Source organism: Hirsutella rhossiliensis (genome assembly GCF_020360975.1).
Source record: "Hirsutella rhossiliensis strain HR02 chromosome Unknown scaffold00033, whole genome shotgun sequence".
In the NCBI taxonomy this organism is placed as follows: Eukaryota; Fungi; Ascomycota; class Sordariomycetes; order Hypocreales; family Ophiocordycipitaceae; genus Hirsutella; species Hirsutella rhossiliensis.
The window spans coordinates 8,103-27,044 of NW_025408699.1; the positions used below are offsets into that span (position 1 = coordinate 8,103).

An 18,942-nucleotide genomic window follows, 5' to 3' on the forward strand; every position below is an offset into this window, starting at 1 on the left:
GAGGAGCGGAGGAGGGTGTTGAATACTAAGAAACAAAAGACAGGATGGGTGGCGAACCGGCCTCCATGCCGTTGCAATACGTATTTGGCCCAGTAATTAAGCGAGTGATTCGGACGACGGTCGGCAGGGCCGCCTTGTCGTCTGTGACTCGAGTCGCACTTCGATTTCGGGCCGCCCTTCCCACGGGAAAAGCTTCGAAATGTTCGAGGAAGAAATCTTCGTGCAGGTTGTCTGCAAAATCCGCACCACGCTCTACTCGGACAAACGGCTGGTCTCCCGTAGTTTGGACCTGCATAACGCACAGCACAGAGTTGCCATGTCGATCCGGATTGGCGTTGACGATGTCGGCCAGAAACGACAGTTTATCGGACTCGGCGAAGGCAGCCGGACCATCGAGAGAAACATGCCGGATGTAGACGTCTCACAGACAGTGTCCACTTCCTGGCCGATGGCAGCCGAGTCGGGGACAAGAGTCACCGGCTCACCAGGAGGGTTGAGTCTGCTCGGTCGACAGAGTACAGTTCAAATCGCAAGATTCGGCGATGAAAGTAGGATCGATCGAGTTCACCAGTTCATCGATGCTTCTAAAGCTGTTTTCCTGCAAGCCTCGATCGGTGTCCGGGACTATGTGGTCCGTTTGTGTCTTCTCAACAGTCGACGGTTCCTCTCTCTGCATGCGGTCCATGATGACGGTCGGAACAGTGGAGCCGTCGGCATACCGCCAGCCATCCATCTCTGCTTGGTTGATTGCGATACCCTCATAAAGCGGGTTGTTCCTTTGTAGCCATGCCAAGGCAGCTGCCACTCGAGATTTGCGCACCTGAAGCAGGTTTCTGACGTCTGCGGAGCCAGGCTTAGCCGAACCGCTCCAAGAGACGTGAATGTTCTCGATGGCCTGCAGCAAGGGATGAGGAAGAACCGTGGCCACGAGATCGTCCACTTTGTTCGGAAAGACGACAATATGTCCTTTCACGTGCTTGCGGTAACTGATTCCCGAACGGGTCTTGTTGTCGACGGTGAACTTAGTGATATAGCCAAAAGGTGCATGCAGGGCAATGAGTCTCTCTTCGACGGGAGAGAGGTCATCAAGCTCTTCGGGGTACCGGTGCTCACAACCGATGGCCATGTTGTTGACCGAGCAGGCCTTAGGCAGCCGCCCACTGTCGAAGCTGGCGCGACACTCGCGGCACACGTCAACTCCGGCGCCCTCGTGCGACGGAAGGCACGCATCACACTCCTGGAGAGCCATGGCCGTCTGTAGCAGCAAGGGTGACAGACGACCCCTCCACTGCATGGTGGTGAGTTCGCAAGGCGATGTCTTCCTGTAGCAGAAGACGCAGTGGGAGACCGGCAACGTCCTCTCATCCGTAAACGCTTGGTAGAAAGACTTGGAGGCCTCAACCTGAAGGGCAAGTGGAACTTCGTGGCACCAGGATCGCGTTGATGACGCAAGCTCCTTGACGCGGAAACAGGCGTCATAGTGATGTAGAGTGGACTCGACAGAGTCCCGCTGGAGTTGAACGGTTTCGCATCGGCCGGGGCCTTTTGGGGGCGCCTTGGCTGCGTGGGCGGTGGAGTGAAGTGCTTGCTCTTCTAGGTCGTTTTGGTGATGGAGTGGCTGGCGGCTGCGTGTGTGCGGCATATTGGTATTGAGCTTCACGGCGGCGGGTTTGGTCTTCGGCGCGCCGGCGATCCATATCGTGCAAGACACGGAGGATCTCGTCATGGGGAACTCTGACAGTCTGTGACCGGCGCTGATAGGACCGGCGCGATTCAAGATCCCTTAAGGTGCGGCGAACCTCTTCGGGTGAGACCGTGGCTGGGTTCTCGCGGCATGGTGCAAGGATGGTTCCGAACGAGTGCATGGAAGAAGGAAAGAAACAGTCTATTACTGGCACCTGGGAGCAAGACGGCGACCACGACATGTGATCGAGAAACTCAGCAAAGGTTTCGAATGCTCATGGACGGGGTAGTCTGCCGAAGCTCAGAGGTGCTTGCGTGAAGGATAGATGGGCAGACGGAGACGTCGGTTCATGGCTCCGCTATCGCAGGGGATGGCGGCGGTTACGAAGTGAGGGGCTTAGGGTTAGAAGCATCCCGCAAAACGGGAGGGCCAATCATGTGTTGTACGGTTCTTGGCGGAGTGGATGGCGTCCTTGCCCATACGACAAGGGCCCCATGACGTCGATTTCTGGGTAGACCGTCTCCCAGCACAGGATCCGTATCCAAATGGACAATCGGGGGCCGGGCTGGACCATGGTCGAAGTAGGGCTCCGGCCCGGGTAGCGGGGCCGGGCAGCGGGGCCGGAGCCGGAGCGGTCAACGCGGGCGGTGGAGGCGAGAACGGAAAGAGGGAGAGTTGTTGTGTGGCTCGGGAAAGGCATGAAGCCGAGTGGAAGGTGGCGGTGAAGGCTGGCGCAGCTCGCACGGGGCGCCAAGTGGCCCGAGCTACGGAGGGGCGGAAGAAGGATCCTTTCGTCTCTTCGTTCCTCAAGGCACAAGGCACGGGGCGCTAAGTGGCCCAAGCTGACGGAGGTGGCGGAAGAAGGATCCTTTCGTCTCTTCGTTCCTCAAGGCACCTCAGCAGGACAGGAGACCGGCCCCTTCCAGGGTCCGCCAATGCCTTGAGGAACGGACTAAAGCATTAGTTGGCCGGCGGCAAGTATCAACGCGCCCGGCAGTGCTAAAGGACCCCCGTTCCCGAACTTGGTCAGTATGCCTATCTTTCGCAACCCTAATTCTCGTACATTCGTCTCGTTTCTACGGCCAAGTTCTTAAGTCTCTGCATTCCATCAACTATGGCCTGATCCAGCCCATTGCCAATGAAATCATGCTGTCTCACGGGACCGAGAAGCTTGATGCCCCGAAGCGTAGTGCACCTGGACAGTTGCACATAGAGGCTCGTAAAATTGCATTTGGAGGGTTCCCCATTGGTCACACGATTTCCACGTAGCTCCAAAGTACTTCGACGAACGTTTTACCCTGGGCCTTGTAATCGGTAAGAACAAACGCTGGTGCCACGGGTAATCCACGTCGTGTGCATCTTGCTGACAAGAATTTGAAGTGAGAGTTAGTCGAATCGAGCGTATGTGACATGGGTCGGATGAGCACGGTCCCCAACGGCAGGGACGGTATCGCCAACGTTTTCGTCTCTTGAGACTGCAGAAGAATGCCTAGCGGTGGCCCGAAGTGGATTGTCACGTCATCTGCCAAGTAGTATCCTGGGTGATTGGGATCGAGTATAACGTCCACGGCAGTAAACTCGGCTCCGTTGACAACTTTCAAGCCAGTATAGATGTTCTTGTTCACAACCACCGGCATACCTTGGGCGTAGAAAAAGACACCAGGGACTTTGCAGACAGAGTCATCACCTTGTCCAATGGTTTGTGCTATGATGTTTGGAGAAAGCGTGCCGTTGCGCCAGGTGTGAGTCGAGATAAAGATACGGATATGTTGCTTGTTGAAGCGCGCCCAGCCTACGACAGCTTCCATGTTGAGGGCCCAGCGGGTGCGGTTCAGCGGCGTTATAGCACGCAAACCATTGTCGAAGGTGATTTGGGAGCGTCCTACAATGTTGGCGTTGAGCAAGTCGAGGTCTTGCCGTGTCTGCCGCCCGTCACGAACTCGATCCAGGAGTGCGCCGAGTTGGGGATCGTCGCGTGCCCGGACCTGGTCTTCGAGGAGCACAACGGTTTTGAACAGATGCCACAATCTACAGCCGCTATGGTGAGAGACGGTCGCTTGTCGCAGAGGTGCCTGGGTTCCGTCCGGCGGTCTATTGATCAGGAGGCTTGTTTCCGCACAGGGGCGAACTGGTAGAAGTCTCCCATCAGCAGAACTACAGGCATCCCACCAAATGGCTCGTCCGGACAGTCACGGAGTGCCTGGAGATGACGACTGACGTTGTGCAGAGTGGCCCCCCCAAGCATACTGACCTCGTCAATCACGAGTACCAGCTTCTGTTTCCAGATCCATTTCTTCGCCTCCGAGAAAGGGGGAGGCGGTTTGTTTGGATCGCGATGGGAATCTAACCCACAGGCCGAGTGGATCGTCGTGCCGCCAATCTGGGCCGCCGAACTGCCCGATGTGCCGGTTATCTGCAGAAGATGTGGCTGGTTTCTCGCCGCGAACACGTCCTTCAGGGCATCGATGATCCTCGACTTTCCCGTGCCCCCCGGCCCGCCGGTATACTGGAGATGTTGGCCAGCTGAGTCCGGATTAGCCGTATACCTGTCTAGAAATGCGCAAACGAGTTGAAGGGCCATGGTCTGTAGATAGTTCAGTGTGAAGGTGGCTGCGGTGGTGTGCCCCATCTCCGCGAAGCTAGTCGCCGGAGTGACGTCAACGAGCATTCGAGGGCCTTGTTCATTGAGGTCACTGCCTGTGAGCGCAGCGGCGGTGTCCATATCGCCGTAGCGAGCTAGGGTATCGTCGATGTCGGCGCCATTCGTGGATAGTACGGTGCCCTGAGAACCACCTCGATGTCGTCCAGCATTCGAAGATGCAACAGGTCTTGGGCCTTGGCTGCTGCTTGGACATCATCTCGAGATAATATTGGGAATTGGCACAAGGTGTCGCCTTGGTCGTGGGGTATATTGAGGTACAGATCCTCCTGACGTTGGACAAAAGGTTGTCCTCCAGCGAGGTTCCCCTTACGCACGTCGCGTATTAGATCCAAGAGGACGAGGAGTCCTTTGTGGCGTCAGTATTTTGCACGGAATTCCGCAAAATCTGGAGTAGAGCTGTGTAAGCCTGATGTTGAGCCATCGCTGGAGGCTCATCCTCGTAGTGGCCGTCGTCCAGTGGGTACTCAACGTCAATTGTGTCGTCACCCTCCGATCGACTGGCCCAGAGCTTCGTGTCTTTACGCGCGTCTTCGGCAGACTTTCTCAAAAGACAAATGTTGGAGACATGGAAACGGAGGCGGGGACAAAGCCCGGCCCGATGCCTCGTCCATATGTCGGTTATATCGCCTTGGCTTTCAGAAACGAAGTTTTCCCAAGGGACGAATAACGCCAAATGTAGGACCGAATTTCTGCACAGGCTGTCAGACGGGGCCAAAATGTTGCTGGGGGGTTAGAGCGTACCGCTTAATATACACTGGGTGATCGTCCTCATGGTCGTCGCTGATGTATCCTTGGAAGATCGGGACGGCGTACTGGTCTGGCCGTCGAAGCTTTGCATCCAGCCGTCACAGTCGGAATCCTGCCCATCGAGAAAATGTGAGAGTCGTCTTCACTCCGACTTTTCGACGCATCAAATGAATCATTGACATATAGTCGTACAGGCATAGGTCTCGTAGAACATGGCCCCGGTACGCGTACGCGTCCAGGTATAAAGGGTTCGCCCTCCTTGCCTCAGACGGATTGTCTCCGGGGCTGTTCAGCGTCCGTCAGCTCGCCGGCCTGATGGCGGAGATGTGCCCATAGCCGAAAGATTGCCCAATAGAGCGCCGTCAGGTTCAGGAAAGACCAATGCGGCACGTTGGTAAAGTCGGTGTCATATCCAAGGAGATGGTAACAGACCTCTACGGCCGAGAGTTGTCGCTCGGAGAAGATCCGATTTGCCGTTCTCATCAGGAATTGACGGCTTTCATTCAATACTGCCTGCTGCCTGTCGTCGGGCAGGGTGGGATCTGGTGCGCGAGACGTCGGACGACCGGCTTCGCGAAGTTGGCGGGCAACCTCGGCGGCAAGAGCAATGCGTTTCCACATCGGCGTATCCAGTTTGGTGGCGTAGTTCGTGATGTAGTACACCATGGCCAGGCCCTTGGTTTTGGTCAAGATCATCGAGACGTCATGGTTATGACGAAGGCCGACCGCCAATGACTTGTTATACCGATTGACGAGTGGATGGTTGCGCCGGATCTGAAGCAAGCCGTCCTCTGTGAACCCTGTCTCGTCGACGATCTTCCACGGTGCTTTGAAGCGGCAGGCCGTCCGTCTCTGTGGATCTGCACCCTGTTCAACGATCCTTCAGAGAATACTTGAGGCAGGTGTACGTGTGGGAGTGCACTTGGCAACAGTACGCGATGAAGTTGGATTCGTCTTCGAAGGCCGCAGTGAGAGCCGAGGTGCTGGTCATGACCTCCTCCACGGGATGGATGGGCTTCCTCTGTTGTCGCAGGGTTTTCCAGCATCTTCATCTAAACACTCGTGAAAGACAGAGTCTACGTACCGGGTCACTGGGCACGGTATCCTTCTTCCGCAGGATTGGCCATATCGTCTACCAGGTTCGGTAACCGCATGTTGCCGTCCAGCCAGAGGAGTCCATGTAAGTGGAGGCTGCCTCGCTCGTTCGTTTCCACCGTGGCGTAGTAGTGGCTAATCTTTCCAAAGATCGATTCCTGGCCCGTGTTCACGTACTTGTCAAAGAATAAGGATATTTCTCGGTGGAAGAAGATGGCCGAGCTAACCGGATCCATGGTGCTGAGGGCGATTCTGTCGTACCTTTCACGGAGATCGGCTAAAAGCTCCATTGCAGAGTCATAATCGTGCAGCCTATGAATGGCAAGTTTCATCTTTATCGGATTATTAATGTCGTTGGGACTGATGGTAATCCAAACTGCAGGCATACCGGCCCAAATGTTAACAGCTTGTATCTTCCTCCGCATAAGCAAACGGGATTCGTTCGAGAGCGGCTGTGCGTGGCCAAAATCGACAGCTCGCGAAGCAAGACCGATATGTCAGGGTCCGACGTGGTCCTTGCCTCCCGCATCTCCGCCTCGGCTCTCTTCAGTCGGTCCTCGTTCAAGTTCGCATACGCTTGCTCGAGCCTGTGGAAGGAATCTTTAGCGACACGAACCATGCTGATGCGGCGGTTGGAGGAGCGAAGGAGGGTGTTGAATACTAAGAAACAAAAGACAGGATGGGTGGCAAATCGGCCTCCGTGCCGTTGCAATACGTATCTGGCCCAGTAATTAAGCGAGTGATTCGGACGACGGTCGGCAACAACGCTTTGTCGGCTGTGACTCGAGTCGCCCTTTGATTTCAGGCCACCCTTCCCACGGAAAAAGCTTCGGAAATGTTCGAGGAAGAAATCTTCGTGCAAGTTGTCTGCAAAATCCGCACCACGCTCTACTCGGACAAACGGCTGGTCTCCCGCAGTTTGGACCTGCATAACGCACGGCACAGAGTTGCCATGTCGATCCGGATTGGCGTTGACGATGTCGGCCAGAAACGACAGTTTATCGGTCTCGGCGAAGGCAGCCGGTCCATTGAGAGAAACATGCCGGAAGCAGACATCTCACAGACGGCGTCAACTTCCAGGCCGATGGCAGCCGAGTCGGGGACAAGAGTCGCCGGCTCACCAGGGATGGTTGAGTCTGCTCGGGGACAGAGTACGATCTAAATCGCAGGATTCAGCCGCAAAGTGGGGTTGATCGAGTTCACCAGTTCATCGATGCTTCTGAAGCTGTTTTCCTCAAGCCTCGATCAGTGTCCGTGACTATGTGGTCCGTTTGTGTCTTCTCAACGGTCGACGGTTCCTCCTTCGCATGCGGTCCATGATGACGGTCGGAACAGTGGAGCCGTCGGCATACTGCCAGCCATCTATCTCTGCTTGGTTAATTGCGATATCCTCGTAGAGCGGGTTGTTCCTTTGCAGCCATGCCAGGGCAGCTGCCACTCGAGATTTGCGCACTTGAAGCAGGTGTCTGACGTCTGCGGAGCCAGGCTTGCCAGACCGCTCCAAGAGACGTGGATGTTCTCAATGGCCTGCAGTAAGGGATGAGGAAGAACCGTGGCCACAAGATCATCCACTTTGTTCGGGAAGACGACGATGTGTCCTTTCACGTGCTTGCGGTAGCTGATTCCCGAACGGGTCTTGTTGTCGACCGTGAACTTGGTGATATAGCCAAAAGGTGCATGCAGGGCAATGAGTCTCTCTTCAACGGGGGAGAGGTCATCAAGCTCTTCGGGGTACCGATGTTCGCAACCGATGGCCATGTTGTTGACCGAGCAGGCTTTGGGCAGCCGTCCACTGTCGAAGCCGGCGCGACACTCGCGGCACACGTCAACTCTGGCGCCCTCGTGTGACGGAAGGCACGCGCCACACTTCTGGACAGTCTTGGTCGCCTGCAGCATGGAGGGCGACAAGCGATCCCTCCACTGTATGGTGGCGAGTTCGCAAGGCGGTGTCTTCCTATAGCAGAAGACGCAGTGGGAAACCGGCAACGTCCGTTCCTCGGTAAACGCTTGGTAGAAAGATTTAGCAGCCTCTACCTGGAGGGCAACCGGAACTTCGTTGCACCAGGATCTTGTCGATGATGCCTGCTCCTTGACGCGGAAAGTGGCGTTGTAGTGATGCAGTATGGATTCGACAGAGTCTCGTTGAAGTTGAACGGTTTCTCGCATCGGCCGGGGTCTTTGGGGAGCGCCTTGGCTGCGTCGGCGGCGGAGTGAGAGGCGCTTGCTCTTGTCTAGGTCGTTTCGGTGATGGAGTGGCGGGCGGCGGCGTCTGTGCAGCAAATCGGGATTGAGCTTCACGGCGGCGGGTTCGGTCTTCGGCGCGCTGGCGGTCCATATCTCGCAAGACACGGAGGATCTCATCGTGGGGACTCTGGCAAGCGGTGAAGGGCGTTGTGGACCGGCGCCGATAGGACGCCTGCGATTCAAGATCCCTCAAGGTGCGGTGAACCTCTTCGGGTGCGACAGTGGCTGGGTGTTCTCGCGGCATGGTGCTGCGAACGAGAGCTGGGACGAAGTGGGAGGAATGATCTGCTATGGCGCCCAGCAAGAATCCGGCGTTGGAAGATCAGAGGGCTCACGGAGTGCGTAGGTCAGGTCAAGACCCTTGGTCCCGCTGGTTGGTAGAAGAATGGCGGTCACGAAGTGAGGGCGAGCCGCCGACCGGCCGGAGCATGGCCGGAGCGGTCAGGCGGCCCGGGGAGAGGGGCCGGAGCGGGCAGCAGGAAGCAGTGGCTCTGTTTGGCCGGAAGTAGGTGGCAGTGAAGAGTGGCTGGGGAGCGCACGGGGCACCATGCGGTCCGTGTTTACGGAAGGGGCGGAAGGAAGAGCCTTTCGTTCCTCAAGGCCATGGCCGGAGCGGTCAGGCGGCCCGGGGAGAGGGGCCGGAGCGGGCAGCAGGAAGCAGTGGCTCTGTTTGGCCGGAAGTAGGTGGCAGTGAAGAGTGGCTGGGAGCGCACGGGGCACCATGCGGTCCGTGTTTACGGAAGGGCGGAAGGAAGAGCCTTTCGTTCCTCAAGGCCATGGCCGGAGCGGTCAGGCGGCCCGGGAGAGGGGCCGAGCGGGCAGCAGGAAGCAGTGGCTCTGTTTGGCCGGAAGTAGGTGGCAGTGAAGAGTGGCTGGGGAGCGCACGGGGCACCATGCGGTCCGTGTTTACGGAAGGGGCGGAAGGAAGAGCCTTTCGTTCCTCAAGGCACAGGTGGCGGTGAAGAGTGGCTGGTGGGCACGGAGCGGCATGCGGTCCGTGCGTAAGGGTAGAGGATGTGGAGGTGTGGCGAAGGGCGCGGAAGAAGGATCCTTTCGTCTCTTCGTTCCTCAAGGCACAGGAGACCGGCCCCTTTCAGGATCCGCCAATGCCTTGAGGAACGGGACTGAATTTGGTTCCACACTGGCAGGTCTGCTGAGACGATGAGGCTTGCTCCCGGTAGTGTGGCTGCTTGACGCCATTTTACCCCGCCACAACAAGGTGGGTTGAGGGCGGGCGGGGTAAGAACGCGGAGGTAACTTGTAAGGCCATCATCTCGAAGGGCAAAGGAGTCTGAACTGTTCGCGAATCATGCAGTAAAGTGTAACAGTTTGTTAAGAATCGACTCAATGCCTCCGATTGATTACTCAAAGTGGGACAACATCGACACCGATTCGGAGCCAGAGGCATCGCCCCAGCAAGCGCCAGCAGCAAACCCACCCGCCGCCCACGCATGCCTCGCCGCCGATGGGTACATCAGGTTTGAGGGAAACGCACAGCAAGTCGGGGCATGTCGAAGCTGTCATTGTCCGATGTGAGGCCGAGAAACGCAAGTTTCCCCTTTGGTCTGCCACTACAATCCCTGCGAATCATGTCGTGTTTTCGCAGTCGGTGCCGTCCGTCCCAGGGCTCATCGAGGTCCCGCTGGTCCTGGATCGGACGGGGACTCAGTCCGTCAACGAGGCAGACCTCGACAACCAGATTGCTACGTACCTCAATATTGATGCCAACTCCGGGTTTGCACCTCCAGACTGGCAGTCACAAGTTGGCACCGTCGTGGTCGCGCGCAAGGACAGGAAGCCATTTTATCCGCAGCATCTCGAAGGAGTGTGGATGTTCTGCGACCATATCCTGGACCTGTTCGGGAAGGAGACGGGCCGCCGAGGTGGCTTTACAGCCGCCAGGCGTTCGAGGAATGGTGGGTAAATTATTGTGAGGAGCAAAGCGCTTACGTCCAGGGAAGGGAGGGGAGCGAGATCCGGACGACTGGCGTGCGGTCCGGTCACCTTATGAAGTGTAGGACGTCTACGTGCCGCGTTACGACGTGCGAAAGGTCAAACTATAAGGATGGTTAGTATACTAGCACTACTTTTCGAAACCTTGGTCCTTGTATAACCGTCTCGTTTCCGCGGCCAAGTTCTTGAGTCTCTGCATTCCATCAAGAATGGCCTGATCGAGCCCATTGCCAATGAAGTCATGGTGTCTCACGGGATTAAGAAGCTTGATGCCCGAAGCGAGGTGCACCTGGATAGTTGCACATAGAGGCTCGTAAAATCGCACTTGGAGGGTTCACCATTGGTCACACGATTTCCACGCAGCTCCAACAGTACTTCGACGAATGTTTTACCCTGGGCTTTGTAATCAGTGAGAACGAACGCTGGTACAGCGGGCAGTCCACGTCGCGTGCATCTTGCGGATAAGAACTTGAAGTGAGTTAGTCGAATCAAGTGTATGCGACATGGGCCGGATAAGTACTGTCCCCACCGGGAGGGACGGTATCGCCAAGGTCTTCGTCTCCTCGGACTGCAGAAGAATGCCGAGCGGCGGCCCGAAGTGGATGGTCACGTCATCTGCCAAGCAGTATCCCGGGTGATTGGGATCGATTATCACGTCCACGGCAGTAAAGTCAGCCCCATTCACCACCTTCAGGCCAGTGTAGATGTTCTTGTTCACAACCACGGGCATGCCCTGGGCGTAGAAGAAGACGCCGGGGACTTTGCAGGCAGAGTCGTCGCCTTGTCCGATGGTTCGCGCTATGAGGTTTGGAGACAGCGTGCCGTTGCGCCAGGTGTGAGTCGAGACAAAGATACGGATGTGCCGCTTGTTGAAGCGCGCCCAGCCCACAACAGCTTCCATGTTGAGGGCCCACCGGGTGCGGTTCAGCGGCGTTATAGCGCGCAAACCATCGTGGAAGGTGATTTGCGAGCGTCCTACAATGTTGGCATTGAGCAAGCTCAGATCTTCATGGGTCTGGCGCCCGTTACGAACTCGATCCAGGAGTGCACGGAGCTGGGGATCGTTGCGTGCGCGGACTTGGTCTTCGAGGAGCACCACGGTTTTGAACAGATGCCACAATCTGCAGCCGCTGTGGTGAGATATGGTCGCTTGTCGCAAGGGGGTCTCTGTTCGGTCCGGCGGTCTGATGATCAGTAGGCTTGTCTCCGCACGGGGCGAACTGGTAGAAGTCTCCCATCAGTAGAACGACGGGCATGCCGCCAAACGGTTCGTCCGGACAGTCACGGAGTGCCTGCAGGTAATGACTGACGTTGTGCAGAGTGGCTCCTCCCAGCATACTGACCTCGTCAATGACGAGCACCAGCTTCTGTTTCCAGATCCACTTCTTCGCCTCCGAGAAGGGGAGGCGGTTTGTTTGGATCGCGATGGGAATCTAACCCACAGGCCGAGTGGATGGTCGTGCCGCCAATCTGGGCCGCCGAACTGCCCGACGTGCCGGTTATCTGCAGAAGATGCGGCTGGTTCCTCGCCGCGAACACGTCCTTCAGGGCATCGATAATCCTCGACTTTCCCGTGCCACCCGGCCCGCCGGTGTATTGAAGATGCTGACCCGCTGAGTCCGGATTGGCAGTATACTTGTCCAGAAACAGGCAAACGAGTTGAAGGGCCATGGTCTGTAGATAGTTCAGTGTAAAGCTGGCCGCGGCGGTGTGTCCCATCTCCGCGAAGCTAGTTGCCGGACTGACGTCGACAAGCATCCGAGGGCCTCGTTCATTGAGGTCGCTGCCCGGGAGCGCAGCAGGGGACTCCGTATCGCCGTAGCGAGCTAGCGTATCGTCGATGTCGGCGCCATCCGCGGAAAGCATGGTCCCCTGGGAACCACCCTCAATGTCGTCTAGCATCCGAAGATGCAATAGTTGTTGGGCCTTGGCCGCTGCCTGGACATCGTCTCGAGATATGGGAGTTGACACAAGGCGTCACCTTGATCATGGGGCATATTCCGGTACAGATCCTCTTGACGTTGGACAAAGGTTGCTCTTCTCCAGCCGGGTTCTCTTCGCACAGATCGTGTATTAAACCTCCAAGGACGGGGGAGTCTTTTGTGGCGTCCGTGTCCCGCACGGCATTTCGCAAAATCTGGAGAGCTCTGTAGGCCTGACGATGAGCCATCGCTGGAGGCTCTTCTTCGTATCGGCCATCGTCAAGCGGGTACTCAACGTCAATTGTGTCGTCGCCCTCCGACCGACTGGCCCAGAGCTTCGCGTCCTTACGCGCGTCTTCGGCAGACTTTCTCAAAAGACAAATGTTAGAGACGTAGAAACGGAGGCGGGGACAAAGGCCCGCTCGATGCGTCGTCCATATGTCGGTTATATCACCTAGGCTCTCAGAAGTGAAGTTTTCCCAAGGGACGAATAACGCCAAATGTAGGACAGAGTTTCTACACAGAGTGTCAGACGGAGCCAAAACGGTGCCGGGGGTTAGAGCGTACCGCTTAATATAGACTGGGTGATCGTCCTCGTGGTCGTCGCTGATGTATCCTTGGAAGATCGGGACGGCGTACTGGTCGGGCCGTCGAAGCTTTTGCATCCAGCCTTCACAGTCTGAATCCTGGCCATCGAGAAAAATGAGAGTCATCTTCACTCCGACCATTTCGACGCACCAAGTGAATCATTGACATGTAGTCATACAGGCATAAGTCTTGTAGAACATGACCGCGGTAGGCGTACGCCTCCAGGCATAATAGGGTTCGCCCTCCTTGCCTCAGAGGATTGTCTCTGGGGCTGTTCGGCGTCCGTGAGCTCGCCGGCCTGATGGCGGAGATGCGCCCATAGCCGAAAGATTGTCCAGTATAGGGCCGTCAAGTTCAAGAAGGACCAATGCGGCACGTTGGTAAAGTCGGTGTCATATCCAGGAGGTGGTAACAAACCTCGACAGCCGAGAGTTGTCGCTCGGAGAAGATGCGATTTGCCGTTCTCATCAGGAATTGACGGCTTTCGTTCAATACCGCCTGGTGCCTCTCGTCGGGCAGGGCGGGACCTGGCGCGCGAGACGTCGGACGACCGGCCTCGCGAAGTTGGCGGGCAACCTCGGTGGCGAGAGCAATGCGCTTCCACATCGGCGTATCCAGCTTGGTGGCGTAGTTCGTGATGTAGTACACCATGGCCAGGCCCTTGGTCTTGGTCAAGATCATCGAGACGTCGTGGTTGTGGCGAAGGCCGACCGCCAACGACTTGTTATACCGGTTGACGAGTGGATGGTTGCGCCGAATCTGAAGCAAGCCATCCTCTGTGAATCCTGTCTGCTCGACGATCTTCCACGGTGCCTTGAAGCGGCAGGCTGTCCGTCTCTGTTGATCTGCCCCGGTCGATGACCCTTCAAAGAATACTTAAGGCAGGTGTATGTGTGGGAGTGCACCTGGCAACAGTATGCGATAAAATTCGATTCGTCTTCAAAAGCCGCAGTGAGAGCCGAGGTGCTGGTCATGACCTCCTCCACGGGATCGATGGGCTTCCTCTCCTGTCGCACGGCTTTTCCGGCATCTTCATCTAGACACTCATGAAAGACGGAGTCTATATATCGAATCACCTGGGCGCGATATGCTTCTTCCGCGGGATTGGCCATGTCGTCTATCAAGTTCGGTAAGCGCATGTTGCCGTCCAGCCAGAGGAGTCCATGCAAGTGGAGGCTGCCTCGCTCATTCGTTTCCACCGTCGCGTAGTAGTGGCTGATCTTCCCGAAGATCGATTCCCGGCCTGTATTCACATACTTTTCAAAGAATAGGGATATTTCTCGGTGGAAGAAGATGGCCGAGCTGACCGGATCCATGGTGCTCAGGGCGATCCTGTCGTACTTTTCACGGAGATCGGCCAAAAGCTCCTTCGCAGACTCGTAATCGTGGAGCCTATGAATGGCAAGCTTCATCTTTACCGGGTTATTAATGTCGTTGGGACTGATGGTAATCCAGATTGCAGGCATACCGGCGCGGATGTCTAGAGCTTGTATCTTCCTCCGCATAAGTAAACGGGATTCGTTCGAGAGCGGCTGTGCATGGCCAAAGATCGACAGCTCGCGAAGCAAGAGCGATATGTCGGGGTCCGACGTAGTCCTCGTCTCCCGCATCTCCACTTCGGCCCTCTTCAGTCGGTCCTCGGTCAAGTTTGCATAGGCCTGCTCAAGTCTGTGGAAGGAATCTTTAGCGACACGGACCATGCTGATGCGGCGGTTGGTGGAGCGAAGGAGGGTGTTGAATACTAAGAAACAAAACACAGGATGGGTGGCGAATCGGCCTCCATGCCGTTGCAATACGTATCTGGTCCAGTATTGAAGAGAGTGATTCGGACGACGGTCGGCAGCGTCGCTTTGTCGGCTACGACTCGAGTCGCCCTTCGATTTCGGCCGCCCTTCCCACGGAAAAGCTTGGGAAATGTTCGAGGAAGAAATCTTCGTGCAGGTTGTCTGCAAAGTCCGCACCACGTTCTACTCGGACAAACGGCTGATCTCCGTAGTTTGGACCTGCATAACGCATGGTATAGAGCGGCCACGTGGATCCGGATTGGCGTTGGCCATGCCGCCACAAACGACAGCTTATCGGTATCCGCAAAGGCAGCCGGTCCATCAAGAGGAACATGGCGGATGCAGACGTCTCACATATGGTTTCAACTTCCTGGCCGATGGCAGCCGAGTCGGGGACAAGAGTCGCCAGCTCACCAGGAGAGGTCGAGTCTGCTCAGTCGATAGAGTACAGTCCAAGTCGCGAGACTCGTCGACGAAGGTGCCATCGATCGAGCTCACAAGTTCATCGATGCTTCTGAAACTGTTTTCCTCCAAGCCTCGATCAGTGTCCGGGACTATGTGGTCAGTTTGAGTCCTCTCAACGGTCGACGGTTCCTCCCTGCATGCGGTCCATGATGACGGTCGGAACAGTGGAGCCGTCGGCATACCGCCAGCCATCCATCTCTGCCTGGTCGATTGCGATATTCTCGTAAAGTGGGTTGTTCCTTTGCAGCCATGCCAGGGCGGCCGCCACTCGAGATTTGCGCACCTGAAGCAGGTGTCTGACGTCTGCGGAGCCAGGCTTAGCCGAACCGCTCCAAGAGACGTGGATATTCTCAATGGTCTGCAGCAAGGGATGGGGAAGAACGGTGGTAACAAGATCGTCCACCTTGTTCGGAAAGACGACGATATGTCCTTTCACGTGCTTGCGGTAGCTGATTCCGGAACGGGTCTTGTTGTCGACCGTGAACTTGGTGATATAGCCAAAGGGCGCATGCAGGGCAATGAGTCTCTCCTCAACGGGAGAGAGGTCATCAAGCTCGCCAGGGTACCGATGTTCGCAACCGATGGCCATATTGTTGACCGAGCAGGCTTTGGGCAGCCGTCCACCGTCGAAGCTGGCGCGACACTCGCGGCATACGTCAACTCCCGCGCGCTCGTGCGGCGGAAGGCAAGCGCCACACTTCTGGATGGTCCTGGTCGCCTGCAGCAGGGAGGGCGACAATCGACCCCTCCACTGCATGGTTGAGAGCTCGCAAGGTGGGGTCTTTCTATAGCAGAAGACGCAGTGAGAAATGGGCAACGTCCTCTCGTCCGTAAACGCCTGGTAGAACGATCTAGGAGCTGCTACCTGAAGGGCACGTGGAACTTCGTTGCACCAGGATCTTGTTGACGATGCCTGCTCTTTAGAGCGGAAACGGGCGTCATGGTGATGTAGCGCAGACTCGACAGAGTCTCGCTGGAGTTGGACGGTTTCTTGCGTAGGCCCGGGCCTCGTGGGAAGCGCCCCGTCCGTGTGGGCGATGAAGGGCGAAGCGGTTGTTCCGCCCTGGATCGACTCGGTGATGGAGAGGCCGGCGTCTGCGTGTGTCTTTTGGAGGAGCGCGTTGGCTGCGTGGGGGTGGAGTGGAGGTGTCTCCTCTTCTCTGTGTCGTTTCGGCGATGGAGCGGCCGGCGGCTGCGCGTGTCTTTGGAGGAGCGCCTTAGCCGCGTGGGAGGTGGAGTGGAGGTGATAGCCCTCTCAGGTCGTCTCGGTGATGCAGTCGCTGGCAGCTGCGTTTGTCTTCTAGGGAGTGTTTTGGCTGCGTTGGAGGTGGAGTGGAGGCGCTTGCTCTTCTCGGGGTCGTCTCGGGGATGGGTTGTTCGGCTGTTGCGTGTGCGGTATATTGGAATTGAGCTTCACGGCGGCGGGATCGTTCTTCGGCGCGCTGGCGGTCCATATCGTGCAAGACGCGGAGGATCTCGTCGTGGGAACCCTGATAAGCGGTGAAGGTCGTTGATAGGAACGGCGCTGCTGGGATCTCTGCGATTCAAGATCACCCAAAGTGCGGCGAACCTCCTCGGCGAGACCGTGACGGGGTGTTCTCGTGGCATGGTGCACGGTGATGGCTGTGAACAATCGGTACGAGAAAGGAGAGTTGGCCCCGGAGAGTGGGACCGGGGCGGGAGCGGACGGAACGGGCAGCAGGAACAGGAAGGTTGGTGGGAAAAAGAACAGGTGGCGGTGAAGAGTGGCTGGTGGGCACGGAGCGGCATGCGGTCCGTGCGTAGGGGGTAGAGGATGTGGAGGTGTGGCGAAGGACGCGGAAGGAAGAACCTTTCGTTCCTCAAGGCAAAGGCAAAGGAAGAACCTTTCGTTCCTCAAGGAAGAACCTTTCGTTCCTCAAGGCATATCCTCCTCTTCTCGACGATTTGAGGGCATCGTGACCCGCTGTGAAGTCCACTGTGTAGCTGGCTGCGTGGCCTGATAACAGTGGATCGTGCCCTGCGTCTCGCCAGCAAGCTCGTCATCAGAGTCATCAGCAGCAGCGGCGCGCTGATACGCCCGTGGCATCTCTGTGCCCGGCTCGTACGAGTCGCCGTGTGTATGAAGGTATTCCAACGCCTGCCTCGTCATATTAGCGCCGCTGGCAGTGGTGTTGACAGCGACAGCCTTGCCCTGCGTGTGTTGCGTGTAGAATTTGTGCCCGTCAGCGCTGCCGGCGCTGTTGACGGCGGCGGCCTTGTGGCCTCAGCTCGCTCGATGCCCTCAACGACCTCAAATTCCGACTGGTCGCGACGTGTGCTTTTTTGAAGGTTCAACGAGCCCTGTGGCCGGCCTTTGCCGCGTATAGGGAGCGGATCTTGTGGGTCGTCGTCAGGCTCATGCCCTGAGGCTTTTCGCGATGCCAGAACACGTCAACTTCATTCATTTCGAACGGAACGGCGGCGACAGCAGCAGTATTTTTGAGCCGTTTGAAGATATCGTGACGGCACGGCAAACCAAGGCTGCTCTTAAAGCTACAATAAAAGTAGGTATCACAGCAGCCCAGCGGCGGATTTGCCCGATCATTAGTAGCCACGTCAAGCGGCACAGCGCGATATTCAACCCCTATTTTCTGAAGGGCCCAGGCAGAGAGGTTCGGTCGGATTTTTGCGAAGACCGGCTTGAGAGTAGACGTTGATACCTTATATATCGCAATTTGCTGCAAATTGAGTATTTCGTCTGACTGGGAACGCCAAAAGGCCCGAAGACGCTGGAAAACAGAGGTCAAGTCGCCCATCGAGGACCATAGGAACCGCTTCATCGTAGAATGCATGCCCTCTATAATAGAGGTTGTTGTATGCCCGAGGTGCCGGTGCCGGTCAACGAAGCACATCACGAACTTCTCCTTCCAGGGTCGAGCCACGTATTGATAGCGTAATCCACGGCGGCCTGCGGATGGCCGGCTGCTTCGAACGCAGGGACCAGTGTGTTATAGATAGCCTCATTAGGGGCGTTAACGATGCCTGCCCACTCTTTGAGGAAGGCTGTGAACGTAGGGGCTCGGATTGCGCGATCTCCTTCCTTTGTTGCAGCAGGGAAGTGCTTTTTGCACTTGGTAAGAACGTTTTCGTTGATATGCCAGCGGCAGAGCAGGTGAACTACGTGGTGTAATTCTGGGAAAGCAACAACTGCATTCATTAGGGCAAGCTCACGATCTGTGACCATGATCCGCGGCGCCGGAATGCCCTCTTCGGCTGCCAATTGGAGTAGGCATTGCAGAGCCCAGCGGTATTGTGATTCGGCCTCCCCGTTGAGGAAGTGGAGTGTAATATCGCGGGCACAGGAGGGTGGTTGTGGTCTGTACAGGACGGCGATGGCTTGAAACCAGGCGCCCTCGCTGCTCCTCTTAATAATAAGGCGGAAGCCGCAGTCGCATTTGTATGTGGCCTGGTTCGCCCGGCGTTTTGATCTATGGGCGCTGGGGTCAGTAGAATCGCGATGCCCGCCAGCCCGCGAGCAGGTCATGTAGGCGTCGTTATCCCTCCCGATCGTACAATCAGGGCGTGGCCTTGTGCCTTGGCGACTGTATGACAGGCATCTTGGGCGGCCTTCTTTGAATCGAATTCGCGGTGGTACGGATAATCCATTGCGGCGGCGGCGGTAAGTAGTAGGTGTGGAGAGATATCGCGAAAAGCTTCACTTCTAATGCCTTGAGGAACGAAAGGCTCTTCCTTCCGCCCCTTCCGTAAACACGGACCGCATGGTGCCCCGTGCGCTCCCCAGCCACTCTTCACTGCCACCTACTTCCGGCCAAACAG

At 56.8% G+C, this 18,942-nt stretch overlaps 6 protein-coding genes across 6 annotated transcripts; 1 reads left to right on the forward strand and 5 right to left on the reverse strand.

Annotated features, from left to right (window-relative positions):
• Positions 1–481: 481 nt before the first annotated feature.
• Positions 482–1,697, reverse strand: HRG_11989 (PIF1 protein; the record flags this gene model as incomplete). The annotated part of the gene is made up of 2 exons (XM_044870459.1): positions 482–1,560; positions 1,661–1,697. 2 exons carry the CDS (start codon positions 1,695–1,697, stop codon positions 482–484), a joined length of 1,116 nt encoding a protein of 371 aa, XP_044714438.1.
• Positions 1,698–5,357: 3,660 nt separating this feature from the next.
• Positions 5,358–5,789, reverse strand: HRG_11990 (uncharacterized protein; the record flags this gene model as incomplete). The annotated part of the gene is made up of 1 exon (XM_044870460.1): positions 5,358–5,789. The coding sequence occupies one exon, from the start codon at positions 5,787–5,789 to the stop codon at positions 5,358–5,360; it is 432 nt and encodes a 143-aa protein (XP_044714439.1).
• Positions 5,790–6,181: 392 nt separating this feature from the next.
• HRG_11991 (uncharacterized protein) lies at positions 6,182–6,478 on the reverse strand (the record flags this gene model as incomplete). The annotated part of the gene is made up of 1 exon (XM_044870461.1): positions 6,182–6,478. The coding sequence occupies one exon, from the start codon at positions 6,476–6,478 to the stop codon at positions 6,182–6,184; it is 297 nt and encodes a 98-aa protein (XP_044714440.1).
• A 1,072-nt stretch (positions 6,479–7,550) lies between these two features.
• On the reverse strand, positions 7,551–8,549 carry HRG_11992 (uncharacterized protein; the record flags this gene model as incomplete). The annotated part of the gene is made up of 1 exon (XM_044870462.1): positions 7,551–8,549. The coding sequence occupies one exon, from the start codon at positions 8,547–8,549 to the stop codon at positions 7,551–7,553; it is 999 nt and encodes a 332-aa protein (XP_044714441.1).
• Positions 8,550–9,897: 1,348 nt separating this feature from the next.
• On the forward strand, positions 9,898–10,356 carry HRG_11993 (uncharacterized protein; the record flags this gene model as incomplete). Its single annotated transcript, XM_044870463.1, has 1 exon — positions 9,898–10,356. The coding sequence occupies one exon, from the start codon at positions 9,898–9,900 to the stop codon at positions 10,354–10,356; it is 459 nt and encodes a 152-aa protein (XP_044714442.1).
• A 435-nt stretch (positions 10,357–10,791) lies between these two features.
• Positions 10,792–14,595, reverse strand: HRG_11994 (ATP-dependent DNA helicase PIF1; the record flags this gene model as incomplete). The annotated part of the gene is made up of 6 exons (XM_044870464.1): positions 10,792–11,506; positions 11,824–12,319; positions 12,393–12,823; positions 12,875–12,993; positions 13,313–13,722; positions 13,809–14,595. The coding sequence occupies 6 exons, from the start codon at positions 14,593–14,595 to the stop codon at positions 10,792–10,794; spliced, it is 2,958 nt and encodes a 985-aa protein (XP_044714443.1).
• Positions 14,596–18,942: the final 4,347 nt, after the last annotated feature.